Raw genomic sequence first — 15,474 nt, 5'->3', positions numbered from 1 at the left:
TTTTCTGACACCTCTTTTGTGAGACCATGAGGTCTAGCCTCAGAGCCAGGCTTTTATACAGCACATCTTTTTGGGTGCTTCTATACTAGGCACGAATTCAGACGGGATTTGCTTTACAATATCTAAAAGTTTTGTTACTATTGCTAAGTATTCGGACGCTTTTCGAAAAGGTTTAGTATCAAGCTTAAAGATAATACTGACTTTAATAATACGGTATACATAGACGTAATGCACTTTAACGGCAAGAACGTATTGCACGTCGTTTGCGATTTTATTAATTTTTAAGCCGCTACTTTTTTTAAAAGCATATCCGCATAGCACTTATTTAAAGGATTCAATCGATATTAAATCAATACTTACGTCGGACCTTTTACAAACGTAATACACGATCTCGGAATTAACTTTAATTTAGCGACGTTTCGAAGCTATCTTAAAAGTATTAATAGCACTTTAAAGCAAATGCTTATAAAAGCTTATTATAGCGTCGGGCTAATAGAACGCTATTACGTCCTTGTGCGACGCGCTTTTAAGATCGTCACAAAAGAGCTTTTAAAAGCTTTAAAAGAAAACCGGCTTTAAATGGCTATTAAAGCTATTAACGATATAGCTAGACTTAATAGCTTGGTTCTTACACTCTTCGTTTTTAGGACCTTATTAAGGCTAACGGAGCAAGATCGACTTGCCGCGTTTACTTAAGAGCGTGCTACTGCTATTAACAAAGCTATAAAAGAAGTACGGAAATGCTACGCCGCTAGGTAAGTTAAAGACGCGCTTAAAAGGAAAAATAGGCTAATTACGAAGCATACCTTAAACCTTTTTATTAGCTCACGGGTGCTCGTGTAGCGAAAAAACTAAGGGTAGAAAAGCTCTTTTTAATTGCTTGGCAAGCAAAAGCATACGTGTATAATAACATGTCCGAGACTTACGGAATTCAAGTCAACCTTAATAAAACCTTACTACTTTGAAGTTGAAAAGCTGCTAAAAGAGTTGCAAGTACTTAAAGTAAAAGTAGAAGAAGATTAAAGTGAAAGCGAAAAAGAGCTAGAATCGAAGAATTCGCTTAAACTTTAACATTCGCTTAATCCTTTACCGAAGCCGCGTAATTCGACAAGTCCGTTAAGACTAGCAAATAGCCCTCTTTCTAACCCTCAACTTGTCAATTCTTAAAGATCAACAATACTAATAGTTTAAATACTTTACTAAAAGTACGATCTTAGTATCTCGATTGTGCTCGACGAAGAAAAAGACGATTCTTACGTTCTATTTATTAAAGACGCCGAAGTGTTGATTATCGATAAAGAACGCCGAGATTATAAGCTCTTAGTTAAGCTGCGCGCCGAAAGGATCATCAAAAGCTTTAAAGCATTATTTTAAGAGTCTAAAGCAAAAGAATTAGCTAAATTGATAGCTTAAAGCATCTTTTAAGTAATCTCGAGCACCGACTTACGCGCTAAAAGCGCTAAGATCTTCGGATTTAAGTTTGTTAATAAGATTAAAAGCAAAAGAATACTTACGCTATACGAAAAGTCTTGTATAATAATCTAAGCTTTCTAAGATAAAGGCAAGACGAAAGTACTTACCGAGTCTTTTACGATACAGCGAGCGAGCTAAAGACTTTATTATGCTTTAGCTCTTTCGCTAATAAAAGATTATAAGTATTAAGTCTATAATAAAGATATCACTTAAGCTTACACTTAATCAAGTACGAAGCTTATACGGATAATCGTCGTACGATTACTTAAAGAGATCACTTATCGATTCCTTTTCGGCACTTTGTTCTTTATGACTAGCCTTTTATACGGCATCTTCAAGACAAAGACGCACTAGTATAAGCGTTTTTCCGAGCACTTTACAAACAACCTCGGCATAAAGCAATCGAGCTTTAACTTTTGCCTTTTTATATTAATTAATAAAGATTAGCTAAGAATAGCTGCCTTGCAAACGGACGATGTTCTTATAATTATCAATCGAGCTATAAAAGCAAAAGAAGAGAAAGAGCTAGTCAAATCCAAGCTAAAGAGCAAAGAAATAAAGATCCTTACATACGCCGAACCGATGATTTTCAATAGATGCAAGCTATCTTTAAATAAAAACGAGTTCGGAGTGTTAATTGGTTAAAAAAAGCAAAGTGAAAGGCTTGCAGTAATCAAGCTCGGTTTAGCTATACGGGCTAAAGAGTACTTAAAGCAACGTGCTCGAAAAGCGTATTTAGCTACTATTTGCTACTTAAAAGCATTGTGTGCTTTATCGATAGCTGCTTAACACCAAGAACCGAAAGACGAGGACTATAAGGCCTTTAATAAAGTGATCTAATAGCTAATTGATCACCTAACTCGAAAGATCTATTACGTACCTTTAGACCTAAAGACGATAAAGCTTTTTGTGTTCGTAAACGAAGCGTTTATTAATAACGCTGACCTTAGTTCTTAAATCGGTTTCGTAGCTATCTTTAGCAATAAAGCTTACGTAAGTAAAAACGAGTTCACTTTGACGGGTAACATCTTTTATTAAGTATTACAGAAATGCAAAAAGGTGACAAAAGCAGTATTAGCTTTTAAGCTATACGCTATATCTTTAAGTATCGATATAGCTATTGCTATGTCGACCACTTTTGCTTAAATTACAGCTTAGTTAAAAATCTTTAATTTCCTCGTAGTAGTGTGCACTAATTCTTATTCGCTTTACGAGTGCATAGTAAAGCTAGGAACTATTAAAGAGAAGCGCCTTATGATCGATATTATAGTTATTCGAGAGTCATACGAAAAGCGGGAGCTCTTTGAAGTACGCTAGATCGGAGGCAAATCTAACCCTGCTGACGCTATAACTAAAATCAGGGCCAATACCTCTTTGCAAGAGCTAGTTTTGACCAATACCTTAAAGGTGCAAGTAGACGGATAGGTGGAAAGGCCGCTATAAGAGAAAGGAAAGTGAAGTTTGGTAGAGTGAGGTTGATTTTCCTTTGTTTGATTACCTTCCTTCTTTTTCGGTCGATATAATAGTTAGCAAAGCATTGCTTGCTAAAGAAAAAGTTGCCGGTGTCGGTATCTCTATATCGACCTTAGCTAGCTAGTAGTAGTAGCAGTAGTAGTTAGGGAAGCTCACCCGTAAACCATGGTTCACGAGCCACTTAGCATGCCTCGCTTAGCATGTCAGCAGTCAAAGGACCTCTAACTTGACAAGTAGACTTATTAGTTAGCTAAGGCACGTGATTCCTTCTAGTTATATAAAAGGAATCAGCTCCCTTGAATCTTAAAGAGCAAACAGAATTCAGATACCTTATCAACCGAGTGTTTTGCAATTGCAAGTACTTTAACGACCGTTACGACTTTACGAATATATATTCCCAATCGCTTGGAAGCAATCCAACACTTTTTAAATAGTCGCACGACGATTATTCGTATAAGCTTCGTGCTTAATTAAGTGTAAGCTTGAATAATATCTCTGCTATAAACTTGACTCTCGTAGTCTTTTATTAGCGAAAGAACTAAAGCATAACAAAGTCTTTAGCCCGCTCGCTATACTATAAAAGACTTAGTAAGTATCTTCGTCTTTGTGACAGCCTGGCTTGTTACCTGCAGTCAGCTGATCACCCATTCAGGCCTAGCGCCTGTGGCCATGTATATAGACCTTCCTAAGCTCCTCGAGCTTCCTGTTTCCTCTCCTCACTTTATATTCTAAGGTCAGAATTCATCAGTTCGTCACATTATACAAAGTCCTTCGATTAAGTCGTCGTATTACAGCTTATTGTTATTGCTTATTGTTACAGATTACAGCTTATTGATTATTGATTATTGTCAAGAACGGAGTGAGTTACTTGTTGGGTGCTCCACGGTCTTCATTTATTGCTTACAGATTATTGTCTTTTTTACGACCTCACCTCTTCCTCAGCTCTTCCGACCTAAAAGAGCTCACTCCTCTCAATTTTTGCACTTCGGTTGCAAGACGAACTCTCTTCCCCACTCTTTTTCCTGGCGTTTCCGACACTCAAACGCCCCCCCCTCCTTCCATTTCCACCACCATGTCCTCCCACGAAGACGACGGCCTTTCCCCCCTTACGAGAATCGCTCAATTGGAGTTTCTCGTAGAGCAACGGATGCTTTTTCGCCAGCGCAATGCGTTCTCTTTTCGGATCCCGATAAGTTCAATTATACGGTCCTTATTCAACGCTTTAGCTTAAGATTTCGGCGATCGGAAGTTCGGCGATCGGAAGTTCGGAACTACAATATCGGTATTCTCGGACCAGCTAGCTTTCGCTTACGGTACGGTTCAGCGATAGGATGCTAGGCCCCCCTCGCACGGCCAAGCTCCTTATCGGCGGTAAAGCTCTTAGCGGACCCACTACTCAACTCAATTACGTTTACGGTACCCCGATACGGCTCCCGGTCCTTATTCAACTATACGGACTCGCTCAAACAGCCAAATTGATACTCCTTAACGTATACCGAGTACGCGCACGTCATTCAGCAACCTGAACGCTTTTCCGGCTCTCTCGGCCTTCCTAGCTTTTCGGTTCGTTTTTTACGGGTTCCTTTTTTCCTTCCTTCCGGCCTTCGGTTTTTCGGCTTTTCGGCTCTTCGGTTCTTCCGGTCCTTTTGGTTTTTCTCCCGGCCCGTCTTACGGATTCTCTTCGTCCTTCGGCCCCTTTTCGGCCCCTCCTCAAAACCGCCCTCGCACGGCCACGGGCCCCTCTTTCTTTCGGCGACTTAACCGATCTTTCGGTACTCAAGTATTTGCACGTCACCTAGCAGCTTAAGCACTTGCAATACGCTTTCGGTTCCTTCGGCGCTATAGAACTCTTTCGACAATCAAACAAAGACTCAGCTTTTTGGAAGATCGAAATCCCACCCTCTAGCATGCTCCTTACAGTTCCTTCGATCAGCAAGCTTATCAATCTACCCGTTGTGGTGCAATCAATTTGGATTGCTGGGTGCTCCTTCCAGCTAAGCCTTGAACAAAGAGACGAGTTCTTTTCGAGAGAACAAGGGTCTAAGGGGGTTTGATTCAAACGAAAGAGAGGATATTTTGGCGGATTTAGAACGCTTCTAGAAGCTACGACGCATGCTCTTTGCGATCGGTAGCCTCGGCGTATTTTTTTGGTTTTTTTTCAGCAATTCCACCCGTGAACCATGGTTCACGATTGAATTTTTTTTTCCTTCCTCTGTCAGATACTTTTTGAGAGAGCTGGGACCGCTCTCTAAGGGGGTAGTGTGACAGCCTGGCTTGTTACTTGCAGTCAGCTGATCACCCATTCAGGCCTAGCGCCTGTGGCCATGTATATAGACCTTCCTGAGCTCCTCGAGCTTCCTGTTTCCTCTCCTCACTTTGTATTCTAAGGTCAGAATTCATCAGTTCGTCACAGTCTTGCTTTTATCTTAAAAAGCTTAGACTACTATACGAGACTTTTCGTATAGCGTAAGTGTTCTTTTGCTTTTGATCTCGTTAATAAACTTAGATCCGAAGATCTTAGCGCTTTTAGCTCGTAAGTCAATGCTCGGGATCACTTGAAAGATTCTTTAAGCTATTAATCTAGCTAATTCTTTTACTCTAGACTTTTGAAATAGTGCCTTAAAGCTCTTGATGATCCTTTCGGCTCGCAGTTTAGCTAAGAGCTTATAGTCTCGGCGTTTCTTATCGATAACAAACACGTCGGATTCTTTAATAAATAGAACGTAAGAATCGCTTTTTTTTTTCGTCGGGTACGGTCGGGATATTAAGATCGTACTTCTAGTAAGGTATCTAGACTATTAGTATTGTTGATCTTTAGGAATTGATAAGTTAAGGGTTAGGGAGGCTGTTTACTGGTCTTGGCGAACTTGTCGGATTACTCGGCCTCGGCAGAAGATTAAGCGAATGTTAAGGTTTAAGCGAATTTCTCGATTCCAGCTCTTTTTCGCTTTCGCTTTAATCTTCTTCTACCTTTACTTTAAGTACCTCAGTACCTGCAACTCTTTTAACAGCTTTTCAACTTTAAAGTAATAAGGTTTTATTAAGGTTGACCTGAATTCCGTAAGCCTCGGACATGCTATTGTGCACGTATGCTCTTGCTTGCTAAGTAGCTAAAAAGAGCCTTTCTACCTTTGGTTTTCTCGCTATACGAATACCCGTGAACTAATAAAGAGGTTTAAGGTATGCTTCGTAATTAGTCTATTCTTCTTCTTAAGCGCGTCTTTAATCTGCTTCGCCGCGTAGCATTTTCGTACTTCTCTTATAGCTTTGTTAATAGCAGTAACACGCTCTTGAATAGACGCGGCGGGTCGATCTTGTTCCGTTAGCTTTAGTAAGGTCTTAAAAACGAAAAGCGTAAGGACCAGGCCATTAAGTCCCGCCGTATCGTTAATAGCTTTAATAGCTATTTAAAGCCGGTCTTCTTTTAAGGCTTTTAAAAGCTCTTTTGTAACGATCTTAAAAGCGCGTCGTACAAAGACGTAATAGCGTTCTACTAGCTTGACGCTATAATAAGCTTTTATAAGCATCTGCTTTAAAATGCTGCTAATACTTTTAAGGTAGCTTCGAAACGTTGCCGAATTAAAGTTAGTTCCGAAATCGTATACGACGTTTATAAAAGGTCCGACGTAAGTGTTGACTTAGCATCGATTAAATCCTTTAAGTAAATGCTATACGGATATGCTTTTAAAGAAAGTAGCGGCTTGAAAATTAATAGAATCGCAAACGACGTGCAATACGTTTTTGCCGTTAAAGTGCATTATATCGACGTATACTATATTATTAAAGTTAGTATCATCTTTAAGTTTGATACTAAACTTCTTTGAAGAGCGTTTGAATACTTAGCAATAATAGCAAAACTTTTAGATGTTATAAAGCAAATTCCGTTTAAATTCGTGCTCAGCCTTTTTAAAAACAGCAGCAAATCGACTTGTTAAAAAGTAACCAAAACGCTTATGGATAGTCTTTAATTGCTTTTCCGTAAAGTGGCAGTAGACGGTTTCGCTTTCGCTTTCGATGCTATAATAAGCAGTAGCGTGTTCTTTATTCAATAATATCTACACGTGCTTAAATATCCTTACTATTAGTATTTCTTTTTTCTTTTAGACTAGCACGTTCCGCAAGTTATTTAAGATCATCTTGTGCTTGTTTATATTAGCTAATAAGAATAAAAAAGGTACGTCGCTTTTTATAACGTAGAACTCTATTTGACTTAAAAGAGTATTTAAGGTAACTGCTTTAATAGAAGTAGCAAAGCCGATTTTGTATTTAACGGACTTCTTTCTTGCTCGAGATGTATTTAATTAGATCTCGAAGTACTTCTTTTAAAGTGCTCGTAGTTAAGGCAAGCTAGCGGTAGAGAAATTGGCTGCTCCGCTATCGATTATAAGGCTTATAAATACGTTTTCAAAGTACTTAAAAGCTATGTAAGTCTTTGCTTTGCTCGCGGGCACGTTTTGGGTCTTGATTTGGCTAGTAAAAGCGTGGAATGCCGTTTAAATTTTTAGCTGTTTATATATTTCGTTAACGTCAAAAGTGCTATAAGTAATCATAAAACCTTTCGATATATTAGCGTAGCTGCTCGATTCGAGCGGCTCGTCTAGTAAGCTTACGATAAACTGATCGAATTCTTTTATAAATACAAGTAGTAAGCTTTTAATCGATGCTACGTATTAAGAGAATTTGCTTTTCGTCACCTTTTTTACGTCTTTAAAGCTTTAGAACTTAGCGACGGATGCTTTCTTTTCGTCGGAGGTATGGTTAATGCTTTAGCAACTTGGCTTCTTGCAAACAAAACACTTTTTTTCACTTTTAATAGCTTTAACAGCTTTTTTACTTCCGAAGTATTAGCGGTCTTGAATAAAGCATTCGTATTCTTCGTTTAAATCGGAGTCAGCCTTTAAAGTGTTATGCTAAAAGCAAGTGTGATCGTGTAACTTGCTAAAGCTCGCGTAAGCTTTACTCGCTTTAACAAAAGGTCGGAAGGTTTTAGTTGCAAACGCAATAGCTTTGCGAATATCGGCAATTGCGGCGGTAAAAGTAAAAGCAAAGTTTATTCGTGCAATCGTAGTCTTTAGCACGTTTTTATAAGTTAAATACAGCTTGTTAATAAGACTTCGATCATCTTTTAAACTTAGTCGTAAAGAGCTTTGAATCCTTTTAAGCTTTTTAACGAGCTTCTTAAAGCATTCGCTAAGCGAAGTCCTTAGATTCTCTTTCTTGATTAAATCTAGCGAAATTTCTTTTTAGCGGTCGTATTTTGCTTGCCGCCGGTGATTAGTTTCGAAGTAATCTTTTATTGCAATAGCGTTTGCTTTAAAAGTCGAAAGCTTAGCTTTAATGACGTGATTATAATAAAAAGTTATAGTTTCTTTTATAAGCATAATCGGAAACGCCGTTAAATAGTCGTCGGAAGTCAAACCGTATCGATTTGCTTAATTAGCAAAAATCTTTAATTAAGTCTTGAAGTCATCGTCGGGTCTTGAATACTTTAGCTCTTTAAGAAAGCTTCGCGCGAACAAAGCTAATTCTTTCGCTTTTAAGTGAAGGTCTGCTGCTTTTAGCTTAAAGAAATCGTCTTTATTATCGTTAAAAGCGCTTAAAGCGCCGTACGCCGGCGTGCTTTGCTTAGCTAATAGTGTGGAGGGGAAGAGCTCCGACATATACCCAACGTCAAATCAAGAGATATATGTGAATATAGCCATGGTAGAATCGTAAGTGAATAAGGGGGGAAAAGGAGGACGATCGAAGGACACTCGAATGTGTGCTATGAGTACGTGTATTGTATTGTGTGTTGATATGATGCTGGTTCAGGGAGGAACCAACTACTCGTCTATATAGGAGCCTGCACGTGACCTAACCACGTGACTTAACTACGTGACCTAACCTCGTGCCTAGCAGGGCCAGAGCATGCAGCGCACCCACGTGACAAAGGTGCCTAGCATCAGTACTATATACATGGACAAAACAAATACAGAGCCCCAACTCCACCACAATAGTCTGATCGGTAAAAGGTTACCGATATAATTGCCGGTGGTCCGTCTTTTTTTAAGGTCCTTAAAAAGCTCATTTCCGAATCCGAAGTCTTTTAAAAGTCCGTTTCCGAATCTTTTTAATAGTCTAAAAGGCTCGTTTTTACTTTTTCCGTATCCGTATCTTCGATCTCTTTGCTAATCTCTTTCGTTCTTTTCTCGTCGGTCATCGTTAAGATCGCTAAAGCTATTCGGGTCACCGGCTAAAGCTTTAGCTTAGTAATATCCGTACTTTTAAGCACGCTCTTAACGATTTTCATACTTTTAATATCTTTCTTATCGATACGTAGCTTATTAAAGGATCTAGAGAGCTTGTCGGTACGTTCGAAAGTGCTAGACCTTTTTTTCAAGTTACTAAATTCCTTTTTCGGGTTGCTAAGGTTAAGTATAGAAATCTGTACGCTATCCTTAATAAGAGCTGATTTTGTTCGGAATGCTCTTAGGTTTTGGCGAGTCTTTTTTTAGCGTATAGCTCTCGTAGCTTCGATTGTTATCTGGTTCGATAATGATCTCAAGACCCTTGTTGTTATTGCTATTAAGCCTAGGCTTTTCAGAAAACTGGGTGTAGCTTTTAAGAAAAGGGTTTAAGGGCCGCTAAGGTAATTTTAGCTCTTGTATAATTGGCGTATTACGTAGCGATTGATGAATTGAAGGCGTCGATTCCGATGAAGTGCTTCGTCGTAGCTTTTCGTTAGATTGTATAGCGTAAGTCCGTAATTCTGCTATTTGCTTTGCTATAGCTTTTATATTTCGTTCTATATCTCTCTTCTCCTTTAAAACTCTTCCCGTAACCTTCGGATCTCCTCCTTTTCTTCTTTCTCTTTCCTTTTTGGACTTCGTAAGGGTGGTGAAGGTGGTTGAGGCGTATTATCCTCGTCGTCCGTAAGGTTTTCGGCGGTCTACCTTGAATCGAGGCTTAAGAGTGTTGCTTATTGCTTTTTTATTTCTTCGAAAGTCTATTAATACTGCTGCTCGTCGTTCAAAAGCTTGACTATCTTATTTAGGCTGCTCCATAGGGCCCCATGGGGCCCCATGGAAATTCGAGTCCTCCCCACGGGGGAACCCACGGGGGGTACAAAAATCGGCCCTCCCCATGGGGTTTCCCCATAGGGGGTGGGGTTTCCCCATAGGGTTTTTCTATATATATATATAGATTTATATCACGTGGCTTCGCTTAATAGCTTAAGCGCTAAAAAGTTTATTAAACATATGCAAAAGAGCACGTGCAAAGCTAGACTGCATAATAGATTTACTAATCGATTTACTAATTATATTTACTAATCATATTTACTAATCGATTTACTAATCGTATTTACTAATCACATTTACTAATCATATTTACTAATCACATTTACTAATCGTATTTACTAATCACATTCATTAATTATATTTAAAGATTGATTTATTAATCATATTTATTAATCACATTTACTAATCATATTTACTAATTATATTTACTAATCATATTTACTAATGATATTTACTAATCGATTTACTAATCATATTTACTAATCACATTTACTAATCATATTTACTAATCACATTTACTAATCATATTTATTAATCACATTTACTAATCATATTTACTAATCATATTTACTAATTATATTTACTAATCGATTTACTAATCATATTTACTAATCATATTTACTAATTATATTTACTAATCGATTTACTAATCATATTTACTAATCACATTTACTAATCAAATTTATTAATCACATTTACTAATTATATTTATTAATCACATTTACTAATTGTTGGATCGCCGGTAGCGATCTCTCGTAATATTCGTAAAATTCGTGACGTCGTCAAAGTACTTGCAATTGCAAAACACTCGGTGGTAAAATACTCAATTTATTGCTTCTTGATCTTGTTGATTGATCTGCTCTAAGAAAGCTGACTCCTTCTATACAATAGAAAGGAGTCACGTGTACTAGCTAAATACTAGGTTTACAAGCAGGTTAAGGGGGGTCCCCGGACCTGTGACAAGCTAAGCGAAGCATGCCTAGTCACCCGTGAACCTTGGTTCACGAGTGAGCTCCTCCCCAACTACTAATTACTAGCTAAGGTCGATATAAATATACCGACACCGGCAAAACTTTCTTTGGCAAACAGTGCTTTACCAACTATTATATCGACCGAAAAGAAAGAAAGTAATAATAAAAAATTCAAACGCAAGGAACAAAGAAAAATCCTTCTTGAAACAAGCCCCCCTTTTCCTTTTGAAAAACCCGTCACTTTGCGAAGTGCTCGCAGTGCTCCCCTCCGTATTGGCAGCCTTGAATAAAACACTCGTACTCGTCCTCAAGGTCGTCGGAATCAGCTTTGCTTGAAGTGCGCTGAGGGGAGGTTTGAGAGGAGTGCTGAGAAGAGTGCTGAGAGTGATCAAATGGCTCGCTAGAGCTCGCGTAAGCTCTGCTTGCCTTGGAAGGTCGAGAGCTCTCACTCTTAAGAGGTTGAATGATCTCCGTTGCAAAAGCAATTGCTCGGCGAATATCAGCAATCGCGGCGGTAAAGGTGATTGCGGGGTTCATCCGTGCAATAGTCGTCTCTGGCACGTTTTTACAAGCTGAATACAGCTTGTCAGCGAGACTCCTATCGTCCTTCAGACCTGGTCGTAGAGCCCTTTGCACTGCTCTCAGCTCTTTTTCGAGCTTTTCAAAGCATTCAACTAACGAATTGGCTGGATTCTCCTTCCGAATTAATTCCAGTGAGATTTCTTCCCAACGGTCGTAATTAGCTTGCCGCCGTTGGTCAGTCTCAAAATGGTCCCTTATTGCAATAGCGTTTGCCTTGAAGGTAGGTAGCTTGGCCTTGATCACGTGGTTGTAATAAAAGCTAATAGCTTCCCCCGTAAGCATAATAAGGAACGCCGCTAGGTAGTCGTTTAAGGTCAATCCGTACCGATTTGCTTGGTCTGCGAAAATACTCAGCTGAGTTTTAAAGTCATCCTCGGGACCTGAATATTTCAGCTCTTTAGGAAAACTCCTTGCAAATAAAGCTAACTCCTTCGCCCTCGGGTGTGGGTCCGCCGTTCCGAGCTCAGGAAAATCGTCGTCGTCAGGGTCGCTTGGGGTGCCGTAGGTGTGCCTGGCTAGCACTCGAGTCGAAAAAGGGGTGCTGGTAAGGGGTCGGTTTGGCCCAGGTCCGCCGGGGGGTTCGTATCCTCGTCCAGGGTCTTGTCCAGGGTCCCTTGGCGGCTTATTTCCTTGTCCCCTTGTCGGGCCACCGTGTCCTCCTCCTCTTCTTCCGTGCCCATTCCACTCGTTTCCCTTTTTATTCCCTCCTTTTGGATCACCGTCCGAGTCGTCAGGATCGTTAGGATTGCTAGCAGAAGCTTGTTCCCTTTTCTGCTCGTATCCTTGGGCTCGGCCTTGGCGGTATCCATTGCCCTGGTCCTCTTCTCTCCGACTCTCTTCCTTGAGATTATACCCTCGGTAGGTTTGATCTCTGCCTTGGGCTTCAACATTAAGAGGCTCGTCGTTGTACTCGTTGTACTCCCTTGCGTATTCTTTCGGTGACAAAATCGCTGGCTGAAGTAACAAAGGAACGGGAGAGGGAAGTGAATCGCGAGAACTGCGAGAACTGCGCCTTGATGATTGCCTTGTTGCCTTAGCTGCCTCGAGCTCCTCCTTGTGCCTTGTAGCCTCCTCGATTCTCTCCTTACGCTGTTGCGCGTCCCTCGTAATCGTCAAATTGCGTAGATCATCGAGGTCACGAGCAATAGCGTCTTTTTGGCGTCGGAGCTCCTCGTACTCCTCTCGGAGTGATTGGCGAAGCGAATTTGCAAGTGAGGGTTCGTCGATGATTTTGGTAAGACGAATAAGGCCTGATTGATCAGGAAACCTTTCGACCTGCTTCCCTTGAATTCTAGCAACTTCCTCAGTTTGTCGATTTAAGCGGGCGATTGTAATATCGTTCCACCTAGAATCAAACCCTTCGATTGCTGCTTGCTGCGCTCGCTGCTCCTCCCAGGTCCATTGGTGCTCCTTCTCCATTTGTATAATTGAGGCTAGTCCATTGGCGTAGCCTTTTTGCCTTGGAAGGCACCAAACTCCCTTAGACAATAAGTACTCCCTTAGCTTAATAAGCAGCGTAAACTTGTTTCCTCGGCCGTGTGCTTGTTTGGCGGCCAACGAGAACTCGTCCGCGGTCCATCTAGCAAACGCGTGTCGGAATAAAGACCAAAGCTCGTGGTCTTTTAAACCTTTACTCTTTATGTCCAAGAAGTCCTCGATAATTAATCTAGCCTTTGTGTGACTTTCTGGCTTCGAATACGGTAGTGAATCGAGGTTAAAACCGAGGTCCGACGTGTCTTCGTTTGGTGCTTCGAAGGTATTCCGAGTGCTTGGGTCGTTCGGTAGCATTGAGGGAGGTTCCGCGGGTCTCGAGAAGGGGTCCGTAAATTTTGTAGAGATTCGAGGTGCTTGAATCCCTGTTGTTTGAGCTCTTGCTGACGTTCCAGAAGCTCCTTGTATATTCTCGCTGCCTCGGGGATCGATTGATTGCATGTTGCTTAGTTGAGGCGTAGTATTATATGCTGTGTGTAGCTGGCGTGGCTCTACAGCGTTGATGATATTGTTGTATTGCTGTGTGTAGCTAGCGTGGCTCTACAGCGTTGATAGGTTGTATATAAGTGACTTGGTTCGGAATCACTCTTCCGTAGAAAGGGAAAGGTATCGAAGTGTAAGAAAGCGACTTGGTTCGGAATCGCTCTTCCGTAGTAGGTGAGGTAAGGCGGTGGTATAAGAAAGCGACTTGGTACGGAATCGCTCTTCCGTTGTAAAGGTGTAAAGGTATCGTAGTAAGAGGTAAGTGATTTTCACTGCGGTTGCAGGTTTCTTATAGCGCAAACTCACCACTTCTACACTCTTCGAGTAAGTAGAAGTAAAGTCCCAACTCTTCGATCGATCTTAGCTTCTTTGTGATTGAGTAACGCTTTCGTTGGCGATTAAACAATCACTGATCAGTGTTGGATCGCCGGTAGCGATCTCTCGTAATATTCGTAAAATTCGTGACGTCGTCAAAGTACTTGCAATTGCAAAACACTCGGTGGTAAAATACTCAATTTGTTGCTTGTTTTTCTTGTTGATTGATCTGCTCTAAGAAAGCTGACTCCTTCTATACAATAGAAAGGAGTCACGTGTACTAGCTAAATACTAGGTTTACAAGCAGGTTAAGGGGGGTCCCCGGACCTGTGACAAGCTAAGCGAAGCATGCCTAGTCACCCGTGAACCTTGGTTCACGAGTGAGCTCCTCCCCAACTACTAATTACTAGCTAAGGTCGATATAAATATACCGACACTAATCGTATTTATTAATCACATTTATTAATTATATTTAAAGATTGATTTATTAATCATATTTATTAATTACATTTACTAATCATATTTACTAATCATATTTATTAATCATATTTACTAATCATATTTACTAATCGATTTACTAATCATATTTACTAATCACATTTACTAATCATATTTACTAATTACATTTACTAATCATATTTACTAATCACATTTACTAATCATATTTATTAATCACATTTACTAATTACATTTACTAATTACATTTACTAATTATATTTTGTTGGTATATCATTATCGACTTTAATTAGCTAATAGTAATAGTTAAGGGAGCTTACTCGTGAACCATGGTTCACGGGCCATTTAGCTTGCCTCGCTTAGCATATCAGCACTCAAGGGACCTTAACTTGACAAGTAAACCTATTAATTAGCTAGTGCACGTGATTCCTTTTAATTGTATAGAAGGAATCAACTCCCTTGAGTCTTAAAGAGCAAACAGAATTCAAATACTTTATTAACCGAGTGTTTTGCAATTGCAAGTACTTTAACGAACGTTACGACCTTACGAATATATTCTCAATCGCTTAGAAGCAATCTAATATATTTACTAATCACATTTACTAATCACATTTATTAATCATATTTACTAATCACATTTCAATAGAAAATTTAAACCTTTAATCGATTTGCGATCGGCAAATCAGCGAAAATAAATTAAAGTTAGTATTTCGTATATCGCAAAGTATATTAAAAATAAAAAACCTAAAAATAAGTATAATTATCTGTTTCTTACTAATTGAATAAAAGATCAAAGCATTGCTATAACGATATCAGCGCTTTGATAATCAAATAGCAATAAGATTACGCGAATCCTACCTCGTCTTACCCCTTCTACCCTTTCCCTGAGTCGCTTTTAGAAGTTAGTTATACGTATTGACCTTTATTGACTTGTATTTCATATTTACTAATCGATTTACTAATCGATTTACTAATTGATTTATTGATCGGAATAGCAATACAATTACTCGAATCATATCCCCCCCCCTCTTGAGTAGCCCCTAGCTATACGCATTCACTTGTATTAATTTGTATTACGTGTATTGACTTGTATTTCATATTTACTAATCGATTTACTAATCGATTTTATAATTGATTTATTGATCGGAATAGCAATACAATTACTCGAATCA

At 39.5% G+C, this 15,474-nt stretch overlaps 1 protein-coding gene across 1 annotated transcript; it reads right to left on the bottom strand.

The window, feature by feature from the left end:
• Positions 1–11,212: 11,212 nt before the first annotated feature.
• Positions 11,213–13,489, bottom strand: L3040_006782 (uncharacterized protein; the record flags this gene model as incomplete). Its single annotated transcript, XM_066154241.1, has 1 exon — positions 11,213–13,489. The coding sequence occupies one exon, from the start codon at positions 13,487–13,489 to the stop codon at positions 11,213–11,215; it is 2,277 nt and encodes a 758-aa protein (XP_066011216.1).
• Between the last annotated feature and the right edge of the window lie 1,985 nt (positions 13,490–15,474).

This window comes from Drepanopeziza brunnea (assembly GCF_022702325.1).
Source record: "Drepanopeziza brunnea f. sp. 'multigermtubi' strain 214-2 chromosome Unknown ctg11, whole genome shotgun sequence".
NCBI lineage: Eukaryota > Fungi > Ascomycota > Leotiomycetes > Helotiales > Drepanopezizaceae > Drepanopeziza > Drepanopeziza brunnea.
This window is presented reverse-complemented; position numbering and strand designations above follow the sequence as displayed.